A 25,238-nucleotide genomic window follows, 5' to 3' on the forward strand; every position below is an offset into this window, starting at 1 on the left:
CCAGGAGGGGCCTGGGATTCAAACATGGGCCTTCCACCCAGCCTGAGACCCAGCAAGGTCCTATAACGTGGACCCCCAAGAAAACAGGCTTCAGGGCTTCCTCTTTGCTACTTCAAACAAATGTTCCCTTTGGAACTGTGAAGCCGGCTACTTCCATACTCAAGTCTACGTTAGCATTCAAAGGGTCCGTGCCAGGAACCCATGGGAGAACATGGCACACGTCTGGCAGAATTACAGACACCCATCAGTGGACATTAGGTGTTCAGGAAGTGTTTCTATGTTTGCTACTCTGTAACTGAAAAACAAATCAACTCAGGAAATCAAATATTTTATTGCTTTACTTAACGATGTTCCAAATCAGTCTCCCCGCCCCCAGTCTGCTGTAAGCAAGTCTCTACGAGGAGCTCTAGGGGTCATCCTTGCCCTCTGTCAGTCTGGTCCTTGGGGGGCTGGAGGTGGGCGGAGCAGGGTCTGGGTAGCAGGACTGAGAAACACCGACCCCCTGTCCATCCCTTTCACTCTGTGAGTAATATGTCACGGCCACAGGCAGTGGGGAATAACTAGAGTGAAGAAAGCACAGAGAGGAGGAGAAAAAGGTAGAAAACGAAGGGAGAGAAAGGAATAAGGGAGGAGACACAGATGCTGCAGAAGGCTAAACTCTCACTGTGGTAACCAGAGATTCCAAACCACTAATTCAGCCACGTGGTTTCAAGAGTTCAAGAAAATTATGGGAGTAATGGGATGAACTATGTAACATTAGTACAGGTAATACCTGCTGGGAAATTGGGCCAGGAGTTTCCAGAGCTAAAAGCACATTTGAGAATATCTACTTATATTTGTTTTTATCTCATCATGATTCAGTTTTTGTCCTGTGTATGTTTTATGATATAGCAATACAGTAGTACGTGTGTATAATTTATAAATAAATAAATATACCTATATTGAGGAATGTATGCTCAAATATTTTCTATTGATGGGGTACATGGTCAAAAGAGCCTGGAGACCACCTAACTAGAACAATGACAAAAACCACGAAAGACTCCACCATCCTATGTACCAAGGCCTGGGGCCTCACCAGGGGCCTTGGCCAGGGTGGCTTAATGCAGAAGGATGACTGTTACTATCTAAACACCCAACTAGCATCTAAGGAAGCTGTATCATAGTGGGCCTGCCCTATGCAGCCGTGGCCCCTGAAAGGCAAGTGGGATTGGAATGCAGCCCGTGACCTGCTCATCAAGCCATGTGCCCAGAGAGCAGCACATCTTTCCCCAGGCAGGGGAGACTTTTACTCTCATAATGGTGTTGTATGGATTGCCAAGAGCTCTGCTTTTTTAAAATTTGAATCTAATTTTCTAATTGCTTTCCTGAATCCAGTTTACTGCTTGTTTTGTCTTTGCCTAATACTAATTTTGAGTTTGCAGCCCTGGAGAATGTGCGTCATGGCGGGGGGACGGGTGGCAGAATGGGGTCCCGGCTTCAGTAGGTGCAGCCCTTCAAAACACAGCCCACCACGGCTGAGAAATCAAAAGCTGAATATCATGTTTGGCCCCTGTGTCTCAGAGACACCCGGAGGCCATCTGAGTAGGTGAAATGTCCCACACAGGAAACAAAGAACCAACTCGTCAGTGCAGCCTCTGTTGGGGTCAGCCCGTTGCCTGGGTCCTGGGATGTGGCCTGCAGCAGAGTCTCCATTGGACACAGCTATTCAGCCATGGGAGGTGCCACTTCACTCGGCCTGAGACCACAGTGGGATAATGCAATCCCTTTGAATACAGCCCTGGGGCTCGGAGATGTCCACACAAGTCCCTGCTCACGCTTATCCTCCTGCAAACTCCACTGATTTATCTACTGGGAAATGTGATGTTTTCCCCCCCAAAATGTCCTCTCCTTCTTAGGGAGAAATATCGCTTCCTGGTCATCAGCTAGCAGCGAGAAAGGGAGCATTGCTAGGTCTCTGCAGGCTGTCTCTGTGGTGCTCCTGGGACGCTCAAGCATCGGTCTTGGGCTCCTTCATCGATTTGACAAATTCCTTGACGTCCTCTTCCAAGGCCTTGTTCCTCCTCTCCACATCCTCCCGGGAGCGCTCCACGTTGCGGAGGCTGATTTCCAAGGCTGCAGACTTCTTCTTCTCCTTCTCCAGTTCTTCACTGAGCCTCACCACCTTAGCCCACACATCGTAATTTTCCTTTTCAAGGCTACGAGGAAGGAAAGAAAAGAATGAAAGGATGGGGTGTGACCTCTAGACTTTCTCTTCAGCCTTGCCCTCAACCCCCTCTGTCCACTTAACCTTCCACATCCCAAGACCCATCTCCAACCTGTACTTCCTAGTTATGTCCCACCCCCGACAGGAGGACTTCCCAGTAAACCTGAATTCCCAGAGCCTGTCCCCATTTTTGTCATTTGTCATCCATATCATGACATCTCTTGTGTTGTTTTTCATGCCATTTTGTGTTTTGTATCTCCCACCACACAATAAAGTCTTTGAATGAAGAGACCACCTCTAATATTTACAGCCCCACAGCGCCTTGCATCTGTCCTGCTCAGTTGCAAGGTTGACTGACTGCTGAACCCCATCCAGATTCCAGATTCTCAGCACCTGTGTGCACATGCATGCTTTCTCATCCTGCTTCATTGCAGAGCACGGACCAGAGCCTTCTCTTATGAAGGCTCCTGGGGACCGAGATTTGGAGAATCTGGGGGAGCTGCCCCTTGGGAGCAACTGTCCTGCCAGTCCCACCCTTGCTTCTGAATCCCACTCCAAGTGAAGGATCTGTTGGATTCCTGAATTCGCAGGATTTTCACTGTTACTGGCCAAAATCTTAGTCTAGCCTCAGGTGCCCATTTCTCTCCCTCCAGGCTGTGCTGAATTAACCCTTGGGAATGAGAGTACATATGACATTTTTGAGCCAAAGGAGGGAATTTCAGGCCTATGAGGAGACTATGATTGGAAAGTGGCTTCAGAATTTCTTTCTGTGAGATGCAGCTTCCCTGCTACCCAATGGCCTGCTCATTTTTATACGGAGACTTGAGCTCCTGTTTGAGCCCATCTCTGGCTTCTATCTTCAAGGGCCTTGGTCCATTTTGCAGGCAATGGCCTCTCTTCAGAGCCCTGCTTGCCCCTGCCTGTTTCTTCTTAAAGCCAAATTAGTCTCATTCCTCTGGAATTCCACCCATTACAAATTTAGTTTTCTTCTCTGAGGTCTCCATATCTTTCTTGTTTTGGGGGGGAAACCTCAAAAGAGACACCATGCTAGATCTTGACCACTGACTCCAGTGGAGAGGTAGAATCTGAGTGGGTTTGGGAGGTTGGCTGACCCGAGTTCGAATCCCAGCCCCACCAATGACGAGCTGTGCAACCTTTTTATACTTCCTAAACTGCCATTTCTTCTGTAAAATGGGGGTATTACCTATTTCACGGGATAACTGAGGGGATTATATGAGAAGCTGTGTCTGAAGCATGAAGCTTAGAGCAGGCACTGTAGAATGTTAATTCTCCTTCCTCTCCTGGGAATGGAATGGGAGGCTCCCCTGACAGGCCTCCCCTGACAGGCCTCTCCCCTCAGTGAGGCCTTCAGAAGACTTTGTTCCCTTCAGGAGGAGCGGCCACCTCAAGGGCAGCTAGTTCTTCCCCACCCTGTCAAAGACCCCCGTGCTAGAAACTGGGGCTCAGTGTCTGCTCTGGGGCTGCCTTGGTCACTGCCAAGATGTCGCCCAAGTCTCAGAGTCTATAAACAGCTGATTTCAGGTTCTTAGACAAGAACTGATGTGTTGTTCTAGATGGGCGGCCCTCTGCAGGGAACAAAGGATCAGGCTAACCAAAGTCTTTCTTTCATGTACCTGAGTCTCTAGGGACTGAAAAGTACCCGTCGTTCGAAAACCCCACTAGGTTCACATTTCACTAACTTTTGATTAGCGTGACTTTAGGCAAATCTGGATTGAGGTTTCTTCTCAGGAAAAATCAGCGGTGTGAAAAAGATTTCAAGGAAGTAGTTTATCTACTCAAGTGAGCAAATCATGTCCGAGCATCTTAGAGATTTGTGTGAAATGGTGGCAATGGCCATGTCACTGGCCTCGCTTCCGTTCACCCCCTGCAGTCGGAGATCGTGGAGAGTTAGTGATCCTGACCCAGTGAAGCCTCAGTCAGGTCAGGGGTGCCCAGAAGCTCTGCCTCACTTAGGCTTTCAGGTGGCTGACCAGGCCCTCTGCATTCTCTGCCCTCTCCCCTCAGTCACTCCCCTGCTGCCACCAACCACCGCTCTTCCTCTGCATGAACACGCCAGACCCCTCCCTTCCCATAGCCTCTGCACTTCGGTTCTCTCTGCCTTGCCTGCTCTCCCCCAAACCCACCCCAATCCCTCCCACGTGGACCTCACTAGTTCCCTCCCCTCCTTCAGGCCTTTGCTCGAGTGTCACCTTCTCAGTGAGGCCTTCCCCAACCACCCTATGTAACACTGGAACCCCCTTCCTGAGCTCCCCAACCCCCTGCCCTGCTTTATTTCTCTCCCTAGCATTTTCCACCATCTAACATAGCATATGTTTAAATTATCTGTTTGTATTCTCTGTCTGTCTCCACTAGAAGGAAAGCTCTATAAGCAAAAGGGCTTTTGTGTGTTTTGTTCAGTGCTATTCTCTAACAGCTGAGATGGTGCCTGGCACATAGTAGATGCTCAATAAATGTTTGCAGAGTTGATGAATGACATTAATATGAAAATTTTAAAAATTTCTCTTAATTCATTAAGACATGTTGATGCTTAAACAACCACTGTTTGGAAACAGTTGATTAAACTACTTAAGCTACATATTTAACTTTTCATGAATGTAAGGTAAAGCTTAGAGTTTTCACTAATTTAGTCATCTCCTCAATGCCTTTGCCCTGTTCCTCATTAGGTCCAACTGCTGTAGATAGCGTCTTCTGTAACTGAAGTTTTATAATGTCACTTCTCTGGCAGAGGAGAACAATCCCTATTGCTTTTAAGATGGAAGGCGAGTGGCTGCCCAGGGCCCTCTTACTTTTGACTTACTTTTCAATCTGTTCCTCATACATTTGCTTCTGTGTTTCTATTTCCTTTCGCAGCTTCTGGACCATCCTCTGCAAAGATTCAAGTTCCTCTTCTCCAGAGTTATTTTTCCCAGGCCCGGTTTCAGAGTTTAGGCTGGCAAGAGCATCACTCTTGGAGTCACAGGCCTGGGATGATAGTGTACCGGCTTCATCCCCAGGGGACCCCGGCTGCGTGGGGACGTTATCGTAGGTGGAAGTCCGCTGGGAGTCGAGAAACTGTGGCACACCTTGAGACATCGTTCTCCTGTGCCCGTCCCCTGCCTTCCCCTCCGAAGAAGACCAGAACTCATTTTTAAAGATCTCTACTTTGCAGCTGTTGGCACCTTGCAAAGCTGATGTCAAGAAGCATTTCCGGTTAGGGAGCGTCTGAGTCCTTTTTCGTGACTGCAGCTTCCAATCTCCTGGCTTTTCCCTGGATGCTTTGTCTTCCAGACACCCATCACTTGGCCGTTGTCCAGTGGGGCTGGTTGCATCTGAGTCGCTGGCCTAGAAGAAAGTGACCACGGATGTTACATGGGTTTTTCCCACACGTGTCACGTTCCCAAGATAAGGATTAGAGACTTGAAAGAAAGTATCTCCTGGCCACACACCTATGAAACTCAATTAGAAGACAATCTCCTAATTTGTCACATTAGTTGATTATCTGTGTGGCATTTTTCCAAAAGGATATTATACTTGAAGGAACTCATGCTCTAGAGGTAAACTGCTGACTAAAATCAATGGTTTGCTTGTGGTAAGGGGCCCTAAACTAGGATTCTTTTATAACCTTAGAATGGGGGGGGAGGGGGGCTTTTCTAACTATGGCCCAAATACAGAAGCCATATAAGAATAATTTGATAAATTCAACCCACATGTGTTTCCATGACCCACAAAATTAAAAATAAAACAAAGAAACCACCACATGCTAAATCAAAGAAGAAATGACAAACTGACAAACATATTTGCAATGTATATCACAGACAACAGGCTACTCTCCGTAATGCATAAAGTTCATAAAAATTGAGAAGAAAAAGACTAATATAAATATGGGCAAAGAGCAAGATCAGAGATTTCATGGAGGAAAACTGCAACATAAAAAAATGTTTGAACACTCTTATAACAGGAAAAACTCAAACTGAAATGAAAATTACTGAAATATTAGTTCTCATCTAACAGATGGGCAATCCTCCAAAATCTGACAACACACTCTGCTGGCGAAACTATAGGGAAATAGGTTATTTCATGCATTGCTGGTGGAAGTGCAAAATGGTACAACCACTGTTTAACAATTTTAATCAAAATTACCTATGACAAATCTATTTACCCTCTGACTCAGCAATCATACTTCTGGGAATTTATCCCAGAAATACATTTGCCTGAGCACAAAATGAAGTATGGTCAAGGTTATTCATTGCCTCCTTGCTTGTAGTACAAAGGAGTAAAAGAAACCTGTTCATCTATAGAGGTTGGCTGAGTAGATCACGGTACATGCACAGGATGGAACACCATACATCTGCCAGAAACTTGAGGTTGTATGAGGTACTGCCTATGTATTGACATGGAAAGGTCTCCAGGGTATCTGTTAAACAGAAAAATTCAAGATACACAATAGTGTGTGTGTGTGTGTGTGTGTGTGTGGAGAGGGAGAGAGTGAGCATGTTATGCTTTGTGTAAAAAGGGAGGTAAATAACAATTTACACTCATATCTGCTTATATTTGCATAAAGGAACACTGGAAGGATAAAAAAGAAACTGATAAAGGCAGGGAAAAATAAGGTGGGTGAAGACAGCAGAGGGAGCAGGAGTTCTAAACATATCTCTTTTGTTTTGACTTTCTTGAGTGATGCGTATATATTTTTAGATTAAATTAAAAAGATTGAGCCCTAAAATGAGAGAATCAGGTCTCAAGCTGTCTGTCTGATGCTTCTAGCTCATCACCTGCTTTGGCAACCCCACCTGGAATCAGAAGGACCTGGGTCCTGAGGTGCAAACTAGATCTAAGTCCCACTCTACCATTCTACTGCTGTCATCTTGGGACAGCTGGTCAACCTCCCTGAGCCTCAGTGCCTCATCTATAAAATGTGGATGATAAATTCTGCCCTACAAAGTAACGGTGAGGACTCCAGATGTGATCTATTTAAGGTTCCCAGCACACTGCCTGTCCATTGCTGCCTGTACTGTTACAATAAATAAACCTGTCAAATGAGTACAACACTGGCTACTCTCAAGGATGTCTAGGATGATTTCATTATATGACGTATAAACATTTCTAAATATTAATTTGATTTTAGAGTATTAGTAAATGCACTGTGTCCAGGCAGGCATCACCCAAGAAAAATAACAACTACCACCATCTTTTTTCCAATACATTCTTTTTTTTTTTTTTTCCAGTATGCAGGCCTCTCACTGTCGTGGCCTCTCCCGTTGCGGAGCACAGGCTCCGGACGTGCAGGCTCAGTGGCCATGGCTCACGGGCCCAGCTGCTCCACGGCATGTGGGATCTTCCCAGACTGGGGCACGAACCCGTGTCCCCTGCATCGGCAGGCGGACTCCCAACCACTGCACCACCAGGGAAGCCCTCCAATACATTCTTAATCATCCTCGGGATTAACAGTAGGCAACTGACATTCCCTGGCAAACTGGAAATTTTACATTCATTCCTTGACCACACATAAAGAATTATGCTGCTATATAAAGTTCACACGTTCTTTTAAAAAATATTTGCCTCTATAAATACGTTAAAATATTTGAGCTTTGTAAATTATTGGCCTAAATAGTCTAAATTTCAGAGTCTGCAGAGTTTTTTGACATTGTGAACGTGAGCCCCAACCCTTCAGTACAAATGAGGGGGTTGACATTGCTGAGACAGCTTATCAGGGAATGAGAAATATTACACAAACACATCACATACTCTGAGAAAGGAATCACGTTTCATGGCTTAGCAGGAAACCGTTCTCTCTGGACTTTCACCCGGAATTTTCAACAACTCTCACTAGAACATTAACACTGCGATATGTAGTTTCCCCATCGAAATTCCCTGGACTGAGCTTAAAAGGGTTTAGAGTGGGCTTTAGTGAGGACTCCCATTGCTTAGTCACTGGGGGATGGGCACACATGTCACCAATCCCACCTCCAGGATACCAACTAGAAACTAGATTTTGAAAGAGGCCAGGCTTTCAAGATTCATTCAAATGGGTCTATATCAGCTGTGCCCACTGCCACAGCATCACCCAGGACTCCCTAAATTGCCACTCCAGAGCAGCTCTTACATGGAATGACCTGGACTGAAGGAAGAGTCGGATGGAAGGAGGAAGGCTCTCTGCACCTTACCATGTTACTGACGCTGTCTGTCCTAGAAATTGGAGGGTCCTCAGTGGCATCCCAGCCCACAGAGCTTCGCGCCACTGGAGGTTTCTTGGGGTCATTTTTGGGGGCAGGGGGTGACAAGGGTGCATCCTTGGATTTGGGAAAGAGGATTTCATGGTCTCTGATCATCATGGTCATCACTCTTTGGATTTGAGGAGTCCCTGAAAGAAAGAAGAAAGAGATTTGTAGTGCTGGACTATGGGGCAGAGGGCAGGTGGTCCTCAAGGTTCTCCACCCATGAGATGTCTGTCTCTAAACTTGACTCTAAAACCACATGGCCCCAAAGGACCTCATTTGCTCCTCACAGGATCCTTCTTAATTGCTTGGGGTAGGAGATTGTGGTGAATGGGATGGGACAGAAGAAGAAATATGGCAGTGGGGTGAAAGAGGGTTATTTTCGGCCAACAGTCCTCTGGATCAGTCTTTGATCAGATTATAGGCAATACGACAGGAAAGAAAATGAATACATCTTTCTCTCTTGATGTGACCCTCAATATGACATCTGATTTCTTATTGCATGCATAGAGGACGCATACCAGGCATACTGCCTCCCCCAAACCATGGCAGACATCAGTACTCTGTGTCAGGACTCTTGTTCACTGAACCAAGACACTTCCTCAGAAGTCTCTTCAGCGCAGCTTAACAAGTAACCTCTTTGGGAGTTGTCTTATAAAATCACACTTGTTTGCTCTCTCTGGCTAAGGATGTTTAAAAGTACTAAAAGACTAAGAAACACTAACTAACTGTTCTCGTGCTAGCCTATCGTACTGTGTGATGATTGGTAAATCTCTAACCTCTCTGCTCTGCTGTGACCTGGAAAATGAACATAATTCCTGCCTGCTTATTTCACAGGGCTATTTTACAACTCAGACAAGATGATCAACGGAAAATGCTTGGCAAATTGCAGAGCAATTTGGTAGCAATGTCACTGTCTTTACTTCCTTTGCCCCTACATTCACCACAGGACCAGCGTACCTCTCATGATCACAGCAGGGTCTTCGACCTTCGACCTGATGAGATTCACACCAATCACAGTAGCCAGATTGTCCACACTCATCTTGTTAACGCCACAGTTCAGCTGGATTTCATGGAGAAACCTGTGGGCAACCAGGAAATCCCAGAGTAGGAAATAGGAAGTTGCCACAAGGAAGCACTTCCAGGTACCCACAGGATCCCAGAGGTGGGTCTCAACTCTTCTGGTCCCAGGAATGGGACCAGTCTGCTCTGACTACAAGGATTTAGCTTCCCCCTGAAAGAGTCAAGATCAAGGAAGAAGAGACACACGCAACCCAGCTGCTGATGGTGGCACTGGGGCCAGGGGTGGGTGAGGAGTCACATCAGCAGGAGGCAGGGTCCAGTTCAGGGAGCTAAGAGGAGACAAGAGGACTGAAATGGGTGTTTGACTCTCCCTGGTCCTGACTTTACAGGCTTCTCTCCCAGGCTCTCAGCACCTATCCCAGCAGAGTCTCCGGAGAAGAAAACTTCATCGTGGGAAGATCTCAGACATGGGAATTCATGGTGCCTCCCTGCTCTCATCCTCAGGTTACAACACCAAGCGTCTCAAATTCTCAGCAAGTGCTCAAAAACTAACACTGAATTTTTGCTGTAATCCTACCTATTTGAGGAATGAAGCTCTCAGATTCACTATTTTAAAAACCTGAAAAGATCAGAAAAAAACACTTCTAAATATTGTCTCTCAAAACCATTTTTAAGTGGATCGGCTGAAGCAACATAAAATTCCAAATACAGAGAAATTATCAAATAAGTGGCAGGGGAGGGGTGTCCAAATAAGGAAACATTATGGAATATTATGGAGTCATGTATAATCCTACTTTGTGACATAGGAGAATGCTCACAATACATTTAGCCAAAAGAAGCAGGATACAAGCATATATGTATATATATTTTATTAAAAATATATTTCTAATTTGGTATAAAAATTGTTTCCCTATAGGGCTTCCCTGGTGGCGCAGTGGTTGAGAGTCCGCCTGCTGATGCAGGGGACACAGGTTCGTGCCCCGGTCCGGGAAGATCCCACATGCTGCAGAGCGGCTGGGCCCGTGAGCCATGGCCGCTGAGCCTGCACATCCGGAGCCTGTTCTCCACAACTGGAGAGACCACAACAGTGAGAGGCCCGCGTACCGCAAAAAAAAAAAAAAAAAAATTGTTTCCCTATATTTATACTGATGCATGTGATCATCTATCACAGAGACAAAAACATTCAGAAGGAAACACACTCAAATATTAACAGTGACTTTTTCGGGGTGAGGGGATTCGGGGAAATTTTCATTTATTTACAGTATTTCATATTCTCCTAGTTTCCGTATCAAGCATGTAACTCTTTTATCATCTGGAAACTACAAAAAATTATATAAAAAAAATAAAAGTAGGGCTTCCCTGGTGACACAGTGGTTAAGAATCCGCCTACCAAGGCAGGGCACACAGGTTTGAGCCCTGGTCCAGGAAGATCCCACATGCTGCAGAGCAACTAAGCCCGTGCACCACAACTACTGAGCCTGTGCTCTAGAGCCCACGAGCCACAACTACTGAAGCCCATGTGCCTAGAGCCTGTGCTCCACAGCAAGAGAAGCCACAGTAATGAGAAGCCCGCGTACCGCAACTAGAGAAAGCCCACGTACAGCAACAAAGACCTAAAGCAGCCAAAAATAAATAAATTAAATAAATAAATTAAAAAAAAATAAAGATAACTTTCAGCTACGTCTGACATGGAGATCCAGGCTCCCAACTCAGCCAGATCTGGGTCAATCCACATGCTATGTGTTGCCACAGAGACAGCACATAGCAGGTCCGTCCTCAGAAAGGGAATTAAGAAAGGTGGCCTGGGATGAATGTCTCTGGGGTGCTAAGTTATGGTCCAGAGACAGGAAGATGGGAGATAATTGTAGAAATATTATAAGGATTCTGGGTTCTAATGCCTGTCCCAGGACTCTGGGCAGCACTGGGGCAGGCTTGAAGAAGGAAGCATGTTTCTTTTTTATGCTGATTAGTTTTCCGGGATCCTTTCAATTGTCTTGGGGACACAGGAAACTACCTCAGTGCTATGTGAATAGAGTTGACCTTCCAGAGGTTTGGAACAGAATCTCTTAAGTTCACAGAGTTACTCTTTCCTCCTCTAACTGGGGAATTCATTCTGGTGTGGCTGAAAGTTATGGAACTGATACCAGGTGCCTCTTACCTGCAGATGTAGCTCAGGAGGCTATAGTTGTCTCGAGGAAGGATGGAGAGCTGCTTCATCAACTCCTGCTGAGCCTGGGAAGAGATTTTTAATGCCAGTAGAAGAGCCTGCTCACTTGCCAGCAATGGGACCCTGGAGCATAACTGGTGTATCTCTGCAGAAGCAACACTTTGGCAGTCACTCCTGTTCCCATAGTCGTGTGTGTGTGTGTGTGTGTGTATGTGTGTGTGTGTATGTGTGTGTGTGTGTGTGTGTGTGTGTGTGTTTTAACATCTTTATTGGAGTATAATTGCTTTACAATGGTGTGTTAGTTTCTGCTGTATAACAAAGTGAATCAGCTATACATATACATATATCCTCATATCTCTTCCCTCTTGCGTCTCCCTCCCTCCCACCCTCCCTATCCCACCCTTCGAGTGGGTCACAAAGCACCGGGCTGATCTCTCTGTGCTATGCAGCTGCTTCCCACTAGCTATCTACCTAACGTTTGGTAGTGTATATATGTCTACGCCACTCTCTCATTTTGTCCCAGCTTACCCTTCCCCCTCCCTGTGTCCTCAAGTCCATTCTCTATGTCTGCGTCTTTATTCCTGTCCTGCCCCTAGGTTCTTCAGAGCCAATTTTTGTTTATTTTTTTTTAGATCCCATATATATGTGATAGCATACGGTATTTGTTTTTCTCTTTCTGACTTACTTCACTCTGTATGACAGTCTCTAGGTCCATCCACCTCACTACAAATAACTCAATTTCGTTTCTTTTTATGGCTGAGTAATATTCCATTGTATATATGTGCCACATCTTCTTCATCCATTCATCTGTTGATGGACACTTAGGTTGCTTCCATGTCCTGGCTATTGGAAATAGAGCTGCAATGAACATTTTGGTACATGACCCTTTTTGAATTATGCTTTTCTCAGGGTATGTGCCTAGTAGTGGGATTGCTGGGTCGTTTGGTAGCTCTATTTTTAGTTTTTTAAGGAACCTCCATACTGTTCTCCATAGTGGCTGTATCAATTTACATTCCCACCAACAGTGCAAGAGGGTTCCCTTTTCTCCACATCCTCTCCAGCATTTATTGTTTCCAGATTTTTCGATGATGGCCATTCTGACTGGTGTGAGATGATATCTCATTGTAGTTTTGATTTGCATTTCTCTAATGATTAGTGATGTTGAGCATCCTTTCATGTGTTTGTTGGCAATCTGTATATCTTCTTTGGAGAAATGTCTGTTTAGGTCTTCTGCCCATTTTTGGATTGGGTTTTTTCTTTCATTGATATTGAGCTGCATGAGCTGCTTGTATATTTTGGATATTAATCCTCTGTCAGTTTCTTCATTTGCAAATATTTTCTCCTATTCTGAAGGTTGTCTTTTGGTCTTGTTTATGGTTTCCTTTGCTGTGCAAAAGCTTTTAAGTTTCATTAGGTCCCATTTGTTTATTTTTATAAAACTTCTAATTTTGAAATCACTATAAATCCACAGGAAGTTGCAAGAATAGCCTGGAGAGGTTCACTGTTTTTTTGTACCTTGTATTTTTTTATTCATCTGCGATTATGTCCTCCTCCCTGCCTCAGAGCTACTCTAAGGCAAGAACTATTTGATAACCATACTCCCAATAACTGTTTGCTTAATAAATGCTTGAGCTGTAACTCTCCAATAAAGAATTTGACCAGAACCAAATGCCCCCCAAGTCACTTTAAAAGTATTGTGAAAAGGAGGATGTTTCTGAGAACTGAGGTTTCATGCGATATGGTTTTGCTGGGAGCTGCTAGAACCCAGGGACAGCTGACCAAGCTGGAAGGCAGGTGAGAGGTCCGAAGGTTATAGCTTCATGATGACACTGAATGTTAGAGACAGCCCTACAAGGAATGCAAGTGCCAGGAAGAGGAAGGACAGTGAATTTTCTTTGTTCTTTTTGCTCGCAGTGCCTATAGTGTCTGCAGTCACCATCTACAACATCATGAGTGTAGAAGTGCACCAGTGCACATGAGACACACAGGCTCTCCTCAAACCTGAGCAGCTCCTCCAGGAGAAAATGCACCCTATGGCGTGTCGGCCTGCATGCAGTGACTGGCTGCAGCCCCACTGGATCTAGAATGCCTGCTTCATACTGATTCCCTCCTCTTCAGTTTAGTCAAGTAAATTCTTTGCAAAGGTTGCTTTAGACTCACGCCTCCCAGTGATTGCCTCTGCCACGTTTTCACCCATGAGAGAGGCTGTGATCCTTCACCCTGTCCAGATCTGTGTTACCATGGATTAGAAACTCTCAAATATGTTGAGATCGAGAAAAGTTGGGAGAAGCAGATCTAAATCAAGGAAGTTCAGGGGTGGGAGTCTGCTTGTCAGAACTGCATCCATGGACCTCCTTTCCTTTCCCTGAAGCTGTGGGGCAAGACATCACCTGAAGCATTCATCTTTTAGCCAACTTTTAAACCTTATTCCATAAAATTGTATTACTTTTGCAAAGGTGAGCTGATATGCCTGTATAAATTAAGACTTTCCATATCCTATTTTAACCCCCCCAAAATTCATAAATCATACACAAAGTATCCTAAAATCACATCATGCAACCTAATTTTTGTGTTGGGAAATAGCTACAAAGGCTATAGTGTATTAGTGGCATCCTTATTGTGCTCTTTCTTTCCTCATGCTAAAATATAAAACCACCTTTTTTCTTGTACCAGGATCTACTTAATTTGTGCGTCTCCTCCCTCTGAATCAGGATAGAAGTTCTCACAGCTGTATTTTCTTCCAGGGCTAGGGCACTATCTCTTCAATGATTTTATATATATATATATACATATATATATACACATATATATATATATATACACACACACATATATATATACACACACATATGTGTGTGTATGTGTATATATATATATACTTTTTCTGGGAGCATATAATAAATTCTGAAGTAGAGCAGAGACTAAACATCCCCTTGAATCAATCATTTTAAAATGTCACTCACTTGTGACACATATCCCATGGTCCCCAAAACAATCCTGATATTATGAAATGTGTCTAAGTTTGTGCCGTCTAATACAACAGCAACTTGACACATGTGACTATTATAAAATAAAATAAAATTGGAAATTTGGTTCCTCAGTTGTGCCAGCCACATTTCAAGTGCCTAGTGGCCACGTATAACTAGTGGTTACTACATTGGACAGCGCAGTTAGGTAAGAGTTCCATCATTGTAGAAAGTTCTCTTGGGCTAAGTAAATAAACTGAGTCTCACAGAAGATGCATCATTTGCTAAATGGCAAAATCAAAGTGAAATTCATTGCAAGTTTTTCTGTGCACCACTTTGCCAGAGAGAACTTTTAACATAGTAGTGCTAAACACTAACCTCCCCCAAATGGGCAGTTAGACCCCTTTATTAGCTGCGTAACAAATGCATTCATGGGCCATTTAGTTTTGCAAATCTTGGTTAAAAACCATAATGGTTTTATTGTTGTCAGTCAGGTTTTCTTTTGCTGGTTGGCTAGCTTATTGTCAGTCAGATTTCCTCTTACTGGTTGGTTAGTTTTTTTAACATGTTGACTATAAGGGCTTTAAGGAAACAATTTACATAAGGATCAAAATTCCTGCTGATGAGGAGCTACATGATGCTGCAGATGGGGACTGCAGACCCTACAGGCAGCTGCAGCTGAAAGGAACCAAGAAAAGCTCTGTCCTTCCTCTCCCTGGCACATGTGTTTCTTGTATACCCATGCGTGACACGCATGGTCATCACAGATCTAGAACATTTGGACCTCTCACCTGCCCTCCAGGTGGGTCAGTCTGTCTTTTTGTCCCAGCGGGTCTTAGCAAGGCCATATTGCTTGAAACCCTTCTCAGAAGCATCCTCATTCTCTTACTAATTTTAGAGTGACTTGGGGGTATTTAATGATAGTCCAGTAATTTGTTGGAGTGCAACATCCCATAAAGGCTGTCACCATGATTGGATTCATTGGACTTTTGTTGCTGAGAGTTCCAGTTTGACAAAGTATCTCACCAAAAGTTATGGGGTTCACCCTTGACCCACTGTTGCTTGCCTACCAGAATAGTGTTCAGTAACCCTCACCTTCTGAAGCAGGACAACTAACTCTATTGAGATACAAACCTTTCCCTCATCTGCATTCATGAGCTGCCCACAGAGCAGGAAACCCTCATACTGGCTCCAGGGGACTACTGGCTCTGGGAGGTCTCGGAGGTAGAGCTTCAGCAGGGAGGCTACCGTGTGCACATCTGTATCTCTGGAAAAAAACAAACAATGTTTTTTGAAAACAAAACTCCAGAACTCTCCTCACCTCCCCCTTGGTGATCCACTGAATAAGATCCCAGCTTCCAAAAAGAAATTTTGCAGAGGAGTAGAGTCTGATAAAGATGTATCTGACCAAAATATTTTTGCAACTCCCCCTTCTGGAATAATAACCCCCAAGACCTTTTCCTTTATCTCTTCTACCTAACTGCCTCAAAGATAAGTTTAAGGTCTACTCTTCCAATAAGCCTGTTAAACTATTCTAGTCTTCATTGCTTTCTTCTTTCTCCAAGTCACTTAGTACAATTGAGCATTCTCTACTTAGTCTCTAGTTTTTCATGTGGTAACTCCTTATAGCTATGACCCATTGATCTCTTTAGTCTATCAGAGAGCTTAAAGTAGGTCTGGGATTCATTCACATATTCACACAATCATTTATTCAACCAATGTGTTGAGAGAACCTACTAGGTGCAAGACACTATGTCAGGCACTGGGGTTTCAGCACTGAACCTGAGGGACACACAAGATCCCTGTCCTCATGGAGTGACAGAGCTATGCAGACTCAAATGTTACCAAGTCATATACATGTTACCAGCCAAGCCTGGCCCATCACCTTTATTTGTACAGCCTGTGAGCTAAGAATGGATCTAACATTTTCAAATGGTTGGGGAAAAAACTCAAAAGGAGAATATTTCATGGCACGTGAAAATCATGTGGAATTTGAATTTCAGCATCCATAAATAAAGTGTTATAGGAACATAGCCATGCTCATGCATTTTTGTATTGTCTTTGGCTGAATTCTGGTATAAGAACAGAGTTGAGTAGCTGCAGCAGAGACTGTCTGGTCTGCAAAGACTAAATATTTCATATGTGGCCCTTTAAGAAAAGTCTGCTGATCCCTGGTTTATGGAGCTATTGTGTTTATTCCACAGCTCTATAAGAGAAAATAAGTCTGAATATACCATATACTTGAAACTCATTAGTGAAAAATATTTATTCCATATCAAGAAAAACTGGTCATGCACCCCAATGTTCATAGCAGCACTATTTACAATAACGAAGACATGGAAGCAACCTAAATGTCCATCGACAGATGAATGGATAAAGAAGATGTGGTATGTATACACAGTGGAATATTACTCAGCCATAAAAAAGAGTGAAATAATGCCATTTGCAGCAACATGGATAGACCTAGAGATTATCATACTAAGTAAAGTAAGTCAGACAGAGAAAGACAAATATCATACGATATCACTTATATGTGGAACCTTAAAAAAATTTGATACAAATGAACTTATTAACAAAACAGAAATAGACTCACAGACATAGAAAACAAACATGGTTACCAAGGAGGAAAGGGGGGGTGGAGGGATAAATGGGAATTTGGGATTAACAGATGCACAATACTATATATAAAATAGCTAAACAACAAAGACCTACTGTATAGCACAGGGAACAATAGTCAATATCTTGTAATAGCCTACAATGGAAAAGAATCTGAAAAGGAATACATATATATATATATATATATATATATATATACACACACACACACATATTTATATAAATTAATCACTTTGCTATACACCTGAAACTTTGTAAATCAACTATACTTCAATAAAAAAAGAAAGAAAGAAAAAGAAAAACTGGTATCTGTAAGAGACACTCCCAGTAGTATTTTGAAAAGCTGTGATGGGGCAAGAGGTCCAGCTGATCTGAGTGGCTCTTGGGCTTCAGCAATGGGGACATAGAAGCGGCTGGGCTGGGTGGGATCACATCCTGGAGGAGAGCCGGGAGGGGTGGAGTTGCGCAGGAGAAGAAGGCAGGCATCTGAGGCCTCAGAAACCAGAACATCAAGGCTTGACTGTGGAGCTCTCTATCTTGACGTTTCATGTAAATGTTTTCTTTTTGGTTTTTGACAGCCAGTGGTTGGAACTGTCTTCTGGAAAGGTTCCCCACTTTGCAGCCTGTGAACTCTGCCTCCAAAGGAGAACTTGAGCTGGCACAGAGCCCTGCCTCTGCTCCACTGCTGCCCTCAGGAAATCGGGGGTGGAGACCATTCACTTAAGGTGGGGATTCTGGAAAAGCCTTCCCTGCTGAGTCACTGCCTAAAAATACCTTGGCAAAGCCCTCTCGTCAAAAGGCAGGAGAAGTTCCCCAGAAAATGGCAGGACAGCAGCCAGCTGACACTTTGCAAGAGCAGCATTCTCCTAAGTCCTAAAATCTCCTTTGTCCCAAATCTTCTGCACCACAGTCCACCCGGTGGGCTTCATCAGAGTCCAGGGTCTCAAGTTTGATTGAAGTCTCTTCCTCACCCCACATCCTCTAATCCCACTCGGCTAATGTCCCAGCAATCCCTCTAGGCCTCACTCCCTGTCCTTTTCCAGAAGGCCACGGTCTTTTGCTAGGACTCTGCCAGCCCCTTTCTGGCCTCTTGGCTCCTCAACTCCATTCTCCAATGCACTGTCCATCACTGGCACAGCCCCCGACACTCAAAACATACCCACAGAACAAGTATGGAAAACCAAGAATTGGAAATGAGAAAAACAGTATAGATGATACATCAAGAGCCAGAAACTTTTGAAGAGAAACAGCAATAAAAAAAGACAAACTCTATAGATAGTTCAATCAGGAGAAACTAATAGCCAACATTAGAAAAGAGAAAGGGGGTGTAACCACACATATAGGAATGATACTTCAAAATTATCATCAGAAAACACAGTTAGCCATCTAAGTCATCCTAGAATATTGCAAACCACAGAAAACTTCCCAATTCATTTTGCCAGGGGAAGATGATGCTGCTTGGTCTGGGGCTAAGTCCTCACGCTTGTTTATTGTCTCAGCGTAAGTGTCATTTTGGGGGGGGCATTCTAAATCCAGCAGACCATGTCAAAAGCCTCCTGTTGAAATGAAAAATGATGAAAAAATGGAATGAAATGAAAAATAGATGGTATTCATACCATCTATTTTTCATTTTTTGGCATTTAACACAATGGAAATTCTACAGTTATGTCTTTACATTTTTGGTTTAATGTTTGTGCCCCCATTGTAACAGAGCTGGATCAGATGTCATGCTTATAATCTAAGTTTCCAGCATGATTTTTCCTGAGTCTGCTTTTCCTCCAACCTAATTGAACATCCCTATATGAGGTTATATGAACTTCTGAGTTCAATGCCTGACCCATCAGAGATCAGCCAGGGCCTCTCAGGTGGTCCGCCTACTCTTCCCTTGTAGCACTGACCTTATAATGTGGCATGTATGTCATTTTCTCACAGAAATATAGGTACGGGAAGTGTATCGTGTATTGGCAGTATCCATCCCAGTAGATGGATATCCATCCCATACTGTTTATATGTTTAATGAGCACCAAATACATCCAGTAGAATCTACCTAGTAAGAGCGCCTTTGTTTTTCTTCATTCTAGCGAGGCAATTTCGGGGATCTCTGGTGGAACTGCATACATGACCCGTGTAGAGGATCTAGGTGAGCACCCACACGGGTCACGTGGACACGAGAGTCATCCCTGGGAGGACTCCAAAGAGCCAGAGGCCATCCTTCCTATTACTGGATGTGTAAACTCTTTCCCTCAGTTCTAGAGGGTGGAGCTATCATGACAAGGTGTGGTAACTCTCTTCCCTCCAGCCCCAAATATTTCACAGAATCAAAGACTCCAAGTCTACCACCCAGGCTGACTTTACAGATGCAGAAGCTCAAGGCTTGGGCAGGTGTTCGGCAATCCCCACCATCACCTCTAGTCCTCCTGGCTGACTGTTCCCATTGCCTTCGCAACAACCCACCTGTATTTTTTGATCAACATAAAGCTAGTTAAAACCATAAAAAGAAAAGTGAATATAAAGGTAGTGAACTTGATTGAATAGGTGCCTGATAATGAAATGTGATTTATGGTCCTGCTGAAAGCTCTGTAAATTTGATGCCCCTAACCTGCTCTAGTTCCAGTAACATCTTCACCTGTTGCTTTCCTGATACAATACAGCACCTTGATAAATTAACCTATTGCATGCCAAGGGCAGCAAAGACAGACATATGGTGATCCAAACTAAGACAGTGGCTTTGAGAATGGAGAGAAGCAGACGGGTCTCGGCGATGCTTCCGAGGGAGGGTGGGCATTGTTGGTGACTGGAGTGGGAGCTGAGGGAGAGGGAGGGTGAGACGTTCCACACAGCATCACACTTAGCTGTTCACGATTTTCCCAGAATCAGCCCGAGTCCTCTATCGTAAATAAGCTCTTGGGGGGATTTCAGCCTTTGGAAACTGGAAGAGTTCAGGCCCGTCTCAATGAATCCTGTTTTATGGGCTGCCGATTTGGAAACAAGAGTGGTTCCTTCTTGCCAGCAGGACAAGCGCGTGCAGGCAACTGGGGCAAATATTGCACAACAGACAGAAAGTATACAATGTCGGGTGGCGGTCGTACCTGCTGAGCAGGGCAGAGAAGGAAACCTTGGCAGGGTGGCTGCAGCAGCAGGGGCAGGAGGGGGATGGTGGAAGAAATGTCATTGCGTCTGGAATGCCCCAAACAGGACTGGGCAACCTCCACAGAGGAGATTGGGAGAACGCCAAGATGTCGGTATGCACCCCCTCCCAAAGGGTTCAGAACCAAGTTCAGAGTTGCACGGAACTGTGGTCACCCAAGTTAACAAGAAGTCCTGGCTCTGGCCGTTTCTGGAAAGCTGAGGAAGACCAGGGAGCCCTTGGATAGGGACATGGTGCTTTATCCACCACCCAGAGTAAGTACAGGCAGCTCAGCAATTCTCCACCCCTCATCCGCTCCGAAGTGCATGCCTTGAGCTAAGTCCCATCTTGCTCCGTTGGTCCACCCTTCCCCTCCCACCATATCCTAAACACCTCTTGACTGCCCTGCAAGGCCCCAGTTCTAGTTCCATCATCTCTCACCTAAATGATCAGAATGTTCCTCTAACTGCGTTCCAGGCTCCCAAATTCTGAGTTATGAGCAAAACGAAAGGTTCTTTCTGTTGCAAACCAGGGCTTTTGGAAGCATCTGTCCGAGTCCCATAGCTCAACTGGTAGAAAGAGGTCCTCTCGGCCGAGCAGGGCACAGGAGAGGCGAGGCGAGGACGGCATACCTGTCAAAGGAGGGCCGCTCCCCTGCGTCGAAAGCATCTCTCAGCTGCTTCACCAGGTTGTCCTGCCCAGGCAGTCGGAAGATGCCCTCTTCGTTCAGGCCGTGCTCCAGGATGAACTCGGCACACTTCTCCACCAGGATGGGCACCAGGTGGGGGCCGAATTTCTGCTCATAGGCCACGGTCTCATCCAAGCGCTGGCCGAACACCGCTGGGAAGAGAAAAAAGCAGAGCCTGCCCGTCACTCTGACTTCCCTTGGAGGAACTGATAGGTCAAAGTGCTTTGTCTATGTCTTGATTGTCTAAACAAACCACAGAAGACAAATCACACAGAATATTTCCTGGGGCTATAAACTGGGGGAGGTCCACTTGAAGCAGTCTGTCAGTCTTTTTCTGTCTGTCCACATTTATCATATTTAAAATAACAACTCGCTTTTAATGAGTGCTTGTTTTGTGCTAGGAATCATGCTGAATGTGTACACCTTTGTGTACACCATGCTGAATGTGTACACCAGATTCTCATTTAATCTGGACAGGAATCCCATGAGATGTTGATATCATTGTGCCCGCCTTCCGATGAAAGATACTGAGCCTTAGAGGCGCTAATGAGCTTGCCGAGGTCAGGGGCCAGCACACGGTACAGTCAGAATTCAAGCCCAGGTAGCAAAGTCAAGAGAAGCAATTGAATTCTGCTTGTGTCATGCAGCTTTAAGGCATAATAGTCTATCATGCGGATGTCTCATACTGTATTAAACCATTGCGGCATTTTAAATAATTTACGTTGTTTACCGGGCTCTACTATTATGAGCATGGCCACAGCAAACATGGCCACCCCCCCAGCAGAGTTCCTGGAATGTATATAGTGCAATGTATAATTCCCAATTAATTGATTAATTAACATTTGGATGGATGAACCTAGGCTCTTCCTTCTTTTGGACTATTTCCTTAGGGCATTCTACATTCCCACATGTAGAATTCCTAGTTTAAGTGGTTTGAACATTTTAATGACTACAGTATGCAAATTGCTTTCTAAAAATATTTTTCCAAATTACACTGCCTTCAGTGTAATTCCCTCCCTCCCTTCCTCCCTTCAGCATGTGTGGACCATCTCCACTGAGCCCTGTCAGCACTTGGCTCTATAATTTCCCCACCCCAGCAGTGTAACAAGGTTTGTTTATAAATCAGGACACTGGTTGGCTGGGCCCCATAGGGCCCCAGGGCCCCATGCCTTTGTGTCCTGGAGATTCAGAAGACAGTCATGGTTTCAGCTCTGTCCTGCCTGGTTTTCTCTCTGGCATAATTAGGGCTCTGTTACACTGACCACTCCAGTCGCTAGGACACTGTTTCCAAAGCCCTTTGGTTTCCCCCATGATTCTCTCTGGTTGGTCCCCTTTATCCAGTCTCTAATTAACGCGGATGCCACATGTAAAGAGCTGCAGCGATCTCTCTGGAATCCACCGTGTCCTCCCCACTTCCCGCTGCCCTAGGCCAGGCTGGACTCCTCTCTCACTTCCCCCTGCTGTGGTCTCCTCTCCTGTAATTGTTCAAAACCCTCCTGCTATTTAAACAAATGGTCTACCTGAGCACGTTTGTCCTTGTTTTTAATAGTCACCCACTTCTTCCCCAATTGCCACAGCAGCGATTTTCAAATTCCCCCTTCAAAGCTCCAGGGGTTCCTCAGAGGCCCCTCAGATGCTGAGAGGTGAGAGCATTTCGGAGGAGCTGAGGACGTGGGCCTTCCTCCTCCCTCCTCCCAACCTGACCTGCTGGGTTGTTGTCTGTTTTACTTACAGCGTTCCAGTGAGACTGTTTGCTTAAATATTTCTGTGGCTAAAATTTGAAAACCAGGTTGGCATTTGTACTGGCTCCTACCTACCTTTCTGCCTGATCTGACACCTCAACCTGATGATCTCAAAGCCCACAGTGCTCTCTAGTCCTCATGCCCTTGCTGAGGCAGTCTGTTTATCTCTCCCTTCCCTGTCTACTAAGATTCTATGTGTTCCTTGGCCTGACTCAGTATCATCACCTCTGCCAAGTTTTCCCTGACCCAGCCCGAGGGGCTCCATTGCCACTCTGTGCACCTGTATCCCTTCTGTAATACCCCAATCCCTTTTCCACTGTGCTATTGTCATTTGTAAGTACTGTGCCCTCTGCAAGACTGTAGGCTTCCTGAGGCCGGGAGTATGGGGAGGGGTCTCTTGTTATTATCTTGTTTAGCATGGGGCCTGGGCTCCGTAGACAGTCAACCAGTTTTGCTGAATTACTTAATGAATGATGTCATCTTTAAGCAAGTGCTTTCCGTGATTCATGACAATTTGGGCATTTCCATAGTTTAAACAATAGTAGGGACCCCATCAGTAAATGAATCCAGCTTCACACTAACATCTACTGAGTGCCCTGCATGTGTTAACAGCAGGTCACGTGAAATGGGTTATACAGAAAAGGAGGGACTGTAAGATGTGGTTCTCACTTTCAATTAGCTTACTACCAAGTTATGAAAATGAAAGGACTCCATGCAAAATAATGAGAAACAGTTAGAGGATGTGAGGAACTATACAGCCTTAGGTTTCTGTTTTCACCAAACTGGAAGGAAATGATTAAAATGATCTGACTCAAAACACAGACGAGGAGACATTTGTAATATTCCCTTTGAGGGGTCCAGGGAGGGCACCTCAAAGGGAGAAGCAGATGTGTTTCAGAGCAGTTGAAACTTGGGCTCAAGGAGCCCACTGGATGCCCATGGAGAAGGATACCGTCATGGAGACGTCAGAGCTATCAAACATGATCTCCAACTCTGAGGTCCCAAGGCAGACGATCTGGAATCAAGTTCCTTCTTCCAGCCCTCTGCACAGCCAGCCCATCAGCTTTTCTCCTCAACCAAGTCTCTCAGCCGTGTCCTGTGTTCATCTTCTCTTCCTCCCATGTCCACAGTCAGGCCTTTCAATGTCATTCTCCTCAAGACACTCATTTTCCAACATTCCTTTTCCACCCAGCATCTCCACCACCCCCTCCATGCTTTTCTCAGGCCGCAGAGGTACAGAGCATACCGATCTCCACAAGACCTTCAGTCCAAATCTTCACCACGCAATCCCCTCCCCTCTGCCTCAGCAGGTGACCTTGTCTCCTCCTTCGCTTATCTCCCCAAATGAAGGGCATCATGAGAGAGCCCCCTGGTCTCCAGTCTCTGCCTCTCCTATCCTTCCTCCTCTGTCCGTCTGTCTGTCCTCTCTCAGGGGAAGAAAAGTACCCTATGCTTTCCTCTAAGATGATGTTTCTTGAACTGTGGGTTCCATCCTTTTCACCTCTCCTAGGTCTTCACTCCTCTTTTATATCTTAGATTGAAAGAGCATGTGAGTCTAAATCTTTACCAATTTATTAAAGAATCATCTCCCACCCCTGCTCTCATGCCATCAACTAATACCTGCCTTTCTTCTCTTCACCAATATGCTCATAGAAAAACATGTCTACCTCTGGAGGGAGTCATCCACCCTCATAGCCTCTACTGTTTCCCTTGTTATTCATGTAAACTCTCAATCCATCTCAACCTTGTTTCACAAGCTGCATCTTCCCATCCAATCTGCTCACTAAGATTTCTCGTGCCCTCCTAATGGCCAGATCAGACCTATGTTCATTCCACACTCTACTGGTCTTCTCTGAAGACTCTGTGGTATTGATTCTCCTTCCTTCCCCAAGACTTTCTTCTTATGTGGCTGTGAAACAGTCCACCCTCATTCTAGTCTCATCTCTCTGCAGGCTGCTCTACAGGCTCCAGTACTTGCCCTTCCTCCACCTGCCCCTTCAGTGTGTCATCTCCTAGCATTCCGACTCCGACTTCTCCTCACTCTAGATGTTATCCTTGCGAAAGTCCATGCATTTGGATATCACCTATAAACTGACACATAAATCCGCATACCTGGTCCAATCTCTCTCTCTATATCATCTCTATCTCCCTCATTTCTTTCTGTCCCTCTTCTGTGCCTATAAGCCCAACATCTGATGGCAGCTCTCCCACTGTCTTCTCCAATCTCACTCTCATCCCATCCCCAACTCTCCCATATCACTGCTTCTCCTACACACTTCCCCACAGGCAATGGCCTTCAATCAATCAAGCAGTCAAGCAGCACGCATTCTCCTAGACCTTGAGAGTACAAAGCCATTAACGCAAGGTACCCGCCCTCAACTAATCCAGTTAGCAAAAGTGTGAGCATTCAAAGTATCTGCAACAACCCTCCTTCCTTCTTAACAGATCAGGACCTTTTAAATCCCCTTTAAACTCTTTCTCTTCTCTATCC

General features: G+C 45.0%; 1 protein-coding gene across 2 annotated transcripts in view; it reads right to left on the minus strand.

The window, feature by feature from the left end:
• Nucleotides 1–266: 266 nt before the first annotated feature.
• Nucleotides 267–25,238, minus strand: part of ARHGAP25 (Rho GTPase activating protein 25) — an 88,123-nt gene continuing 63,151 nt past the window's right edge. For both annotated transcript variants that reach the window (XM_060026459.1, XM_060026457.1), the window contains exons 5-11: nt 20,950–21,157; nt 15,709–15,841; nt 11,600–11,673; nt 9,379–9,500; nt 8,368–8,564; nt 5,022–5,545; nt 267–2,195 (exon numbers count right to left, since the gene is read on the minus strand). In XM_060026459.1, coding sequence (XP_059882442.1) covers nt 1,988–2,195; nt 5,022–5,545; nt 8,368–8,564; nt 9,379–9,500; nt 11,600–11,673; nt 15,709–15,841; nt 20,950–21,157 — 1,466 coding nt within the window. In that variant the 3' untranslated portion in view covers nt 267–1,987. The remainder of the gene's footprint in view (nt 2,196–5,021; nt 5,546–8,367; nt 8,565–9,378; nt 9,501–11,599; nt 11,674–15,708; nt 15,842–20,949; nt 21,158–25,238) is intronic.

The sequence above is a fragment of the Delphinus delphis genome, chromosome 12 (assembly GCF_949987515.2).
Source record: "Delphinus delphis chromosome 12, mDelDel1.2, whole genome shotgun sequence".
Classification (NCBI taxonomy): Eukaryota; Metazoa; Chordata; class Mammalia; order Artiodactyla; family Delphinidae; genus Delphinus; species Delphinus delphis.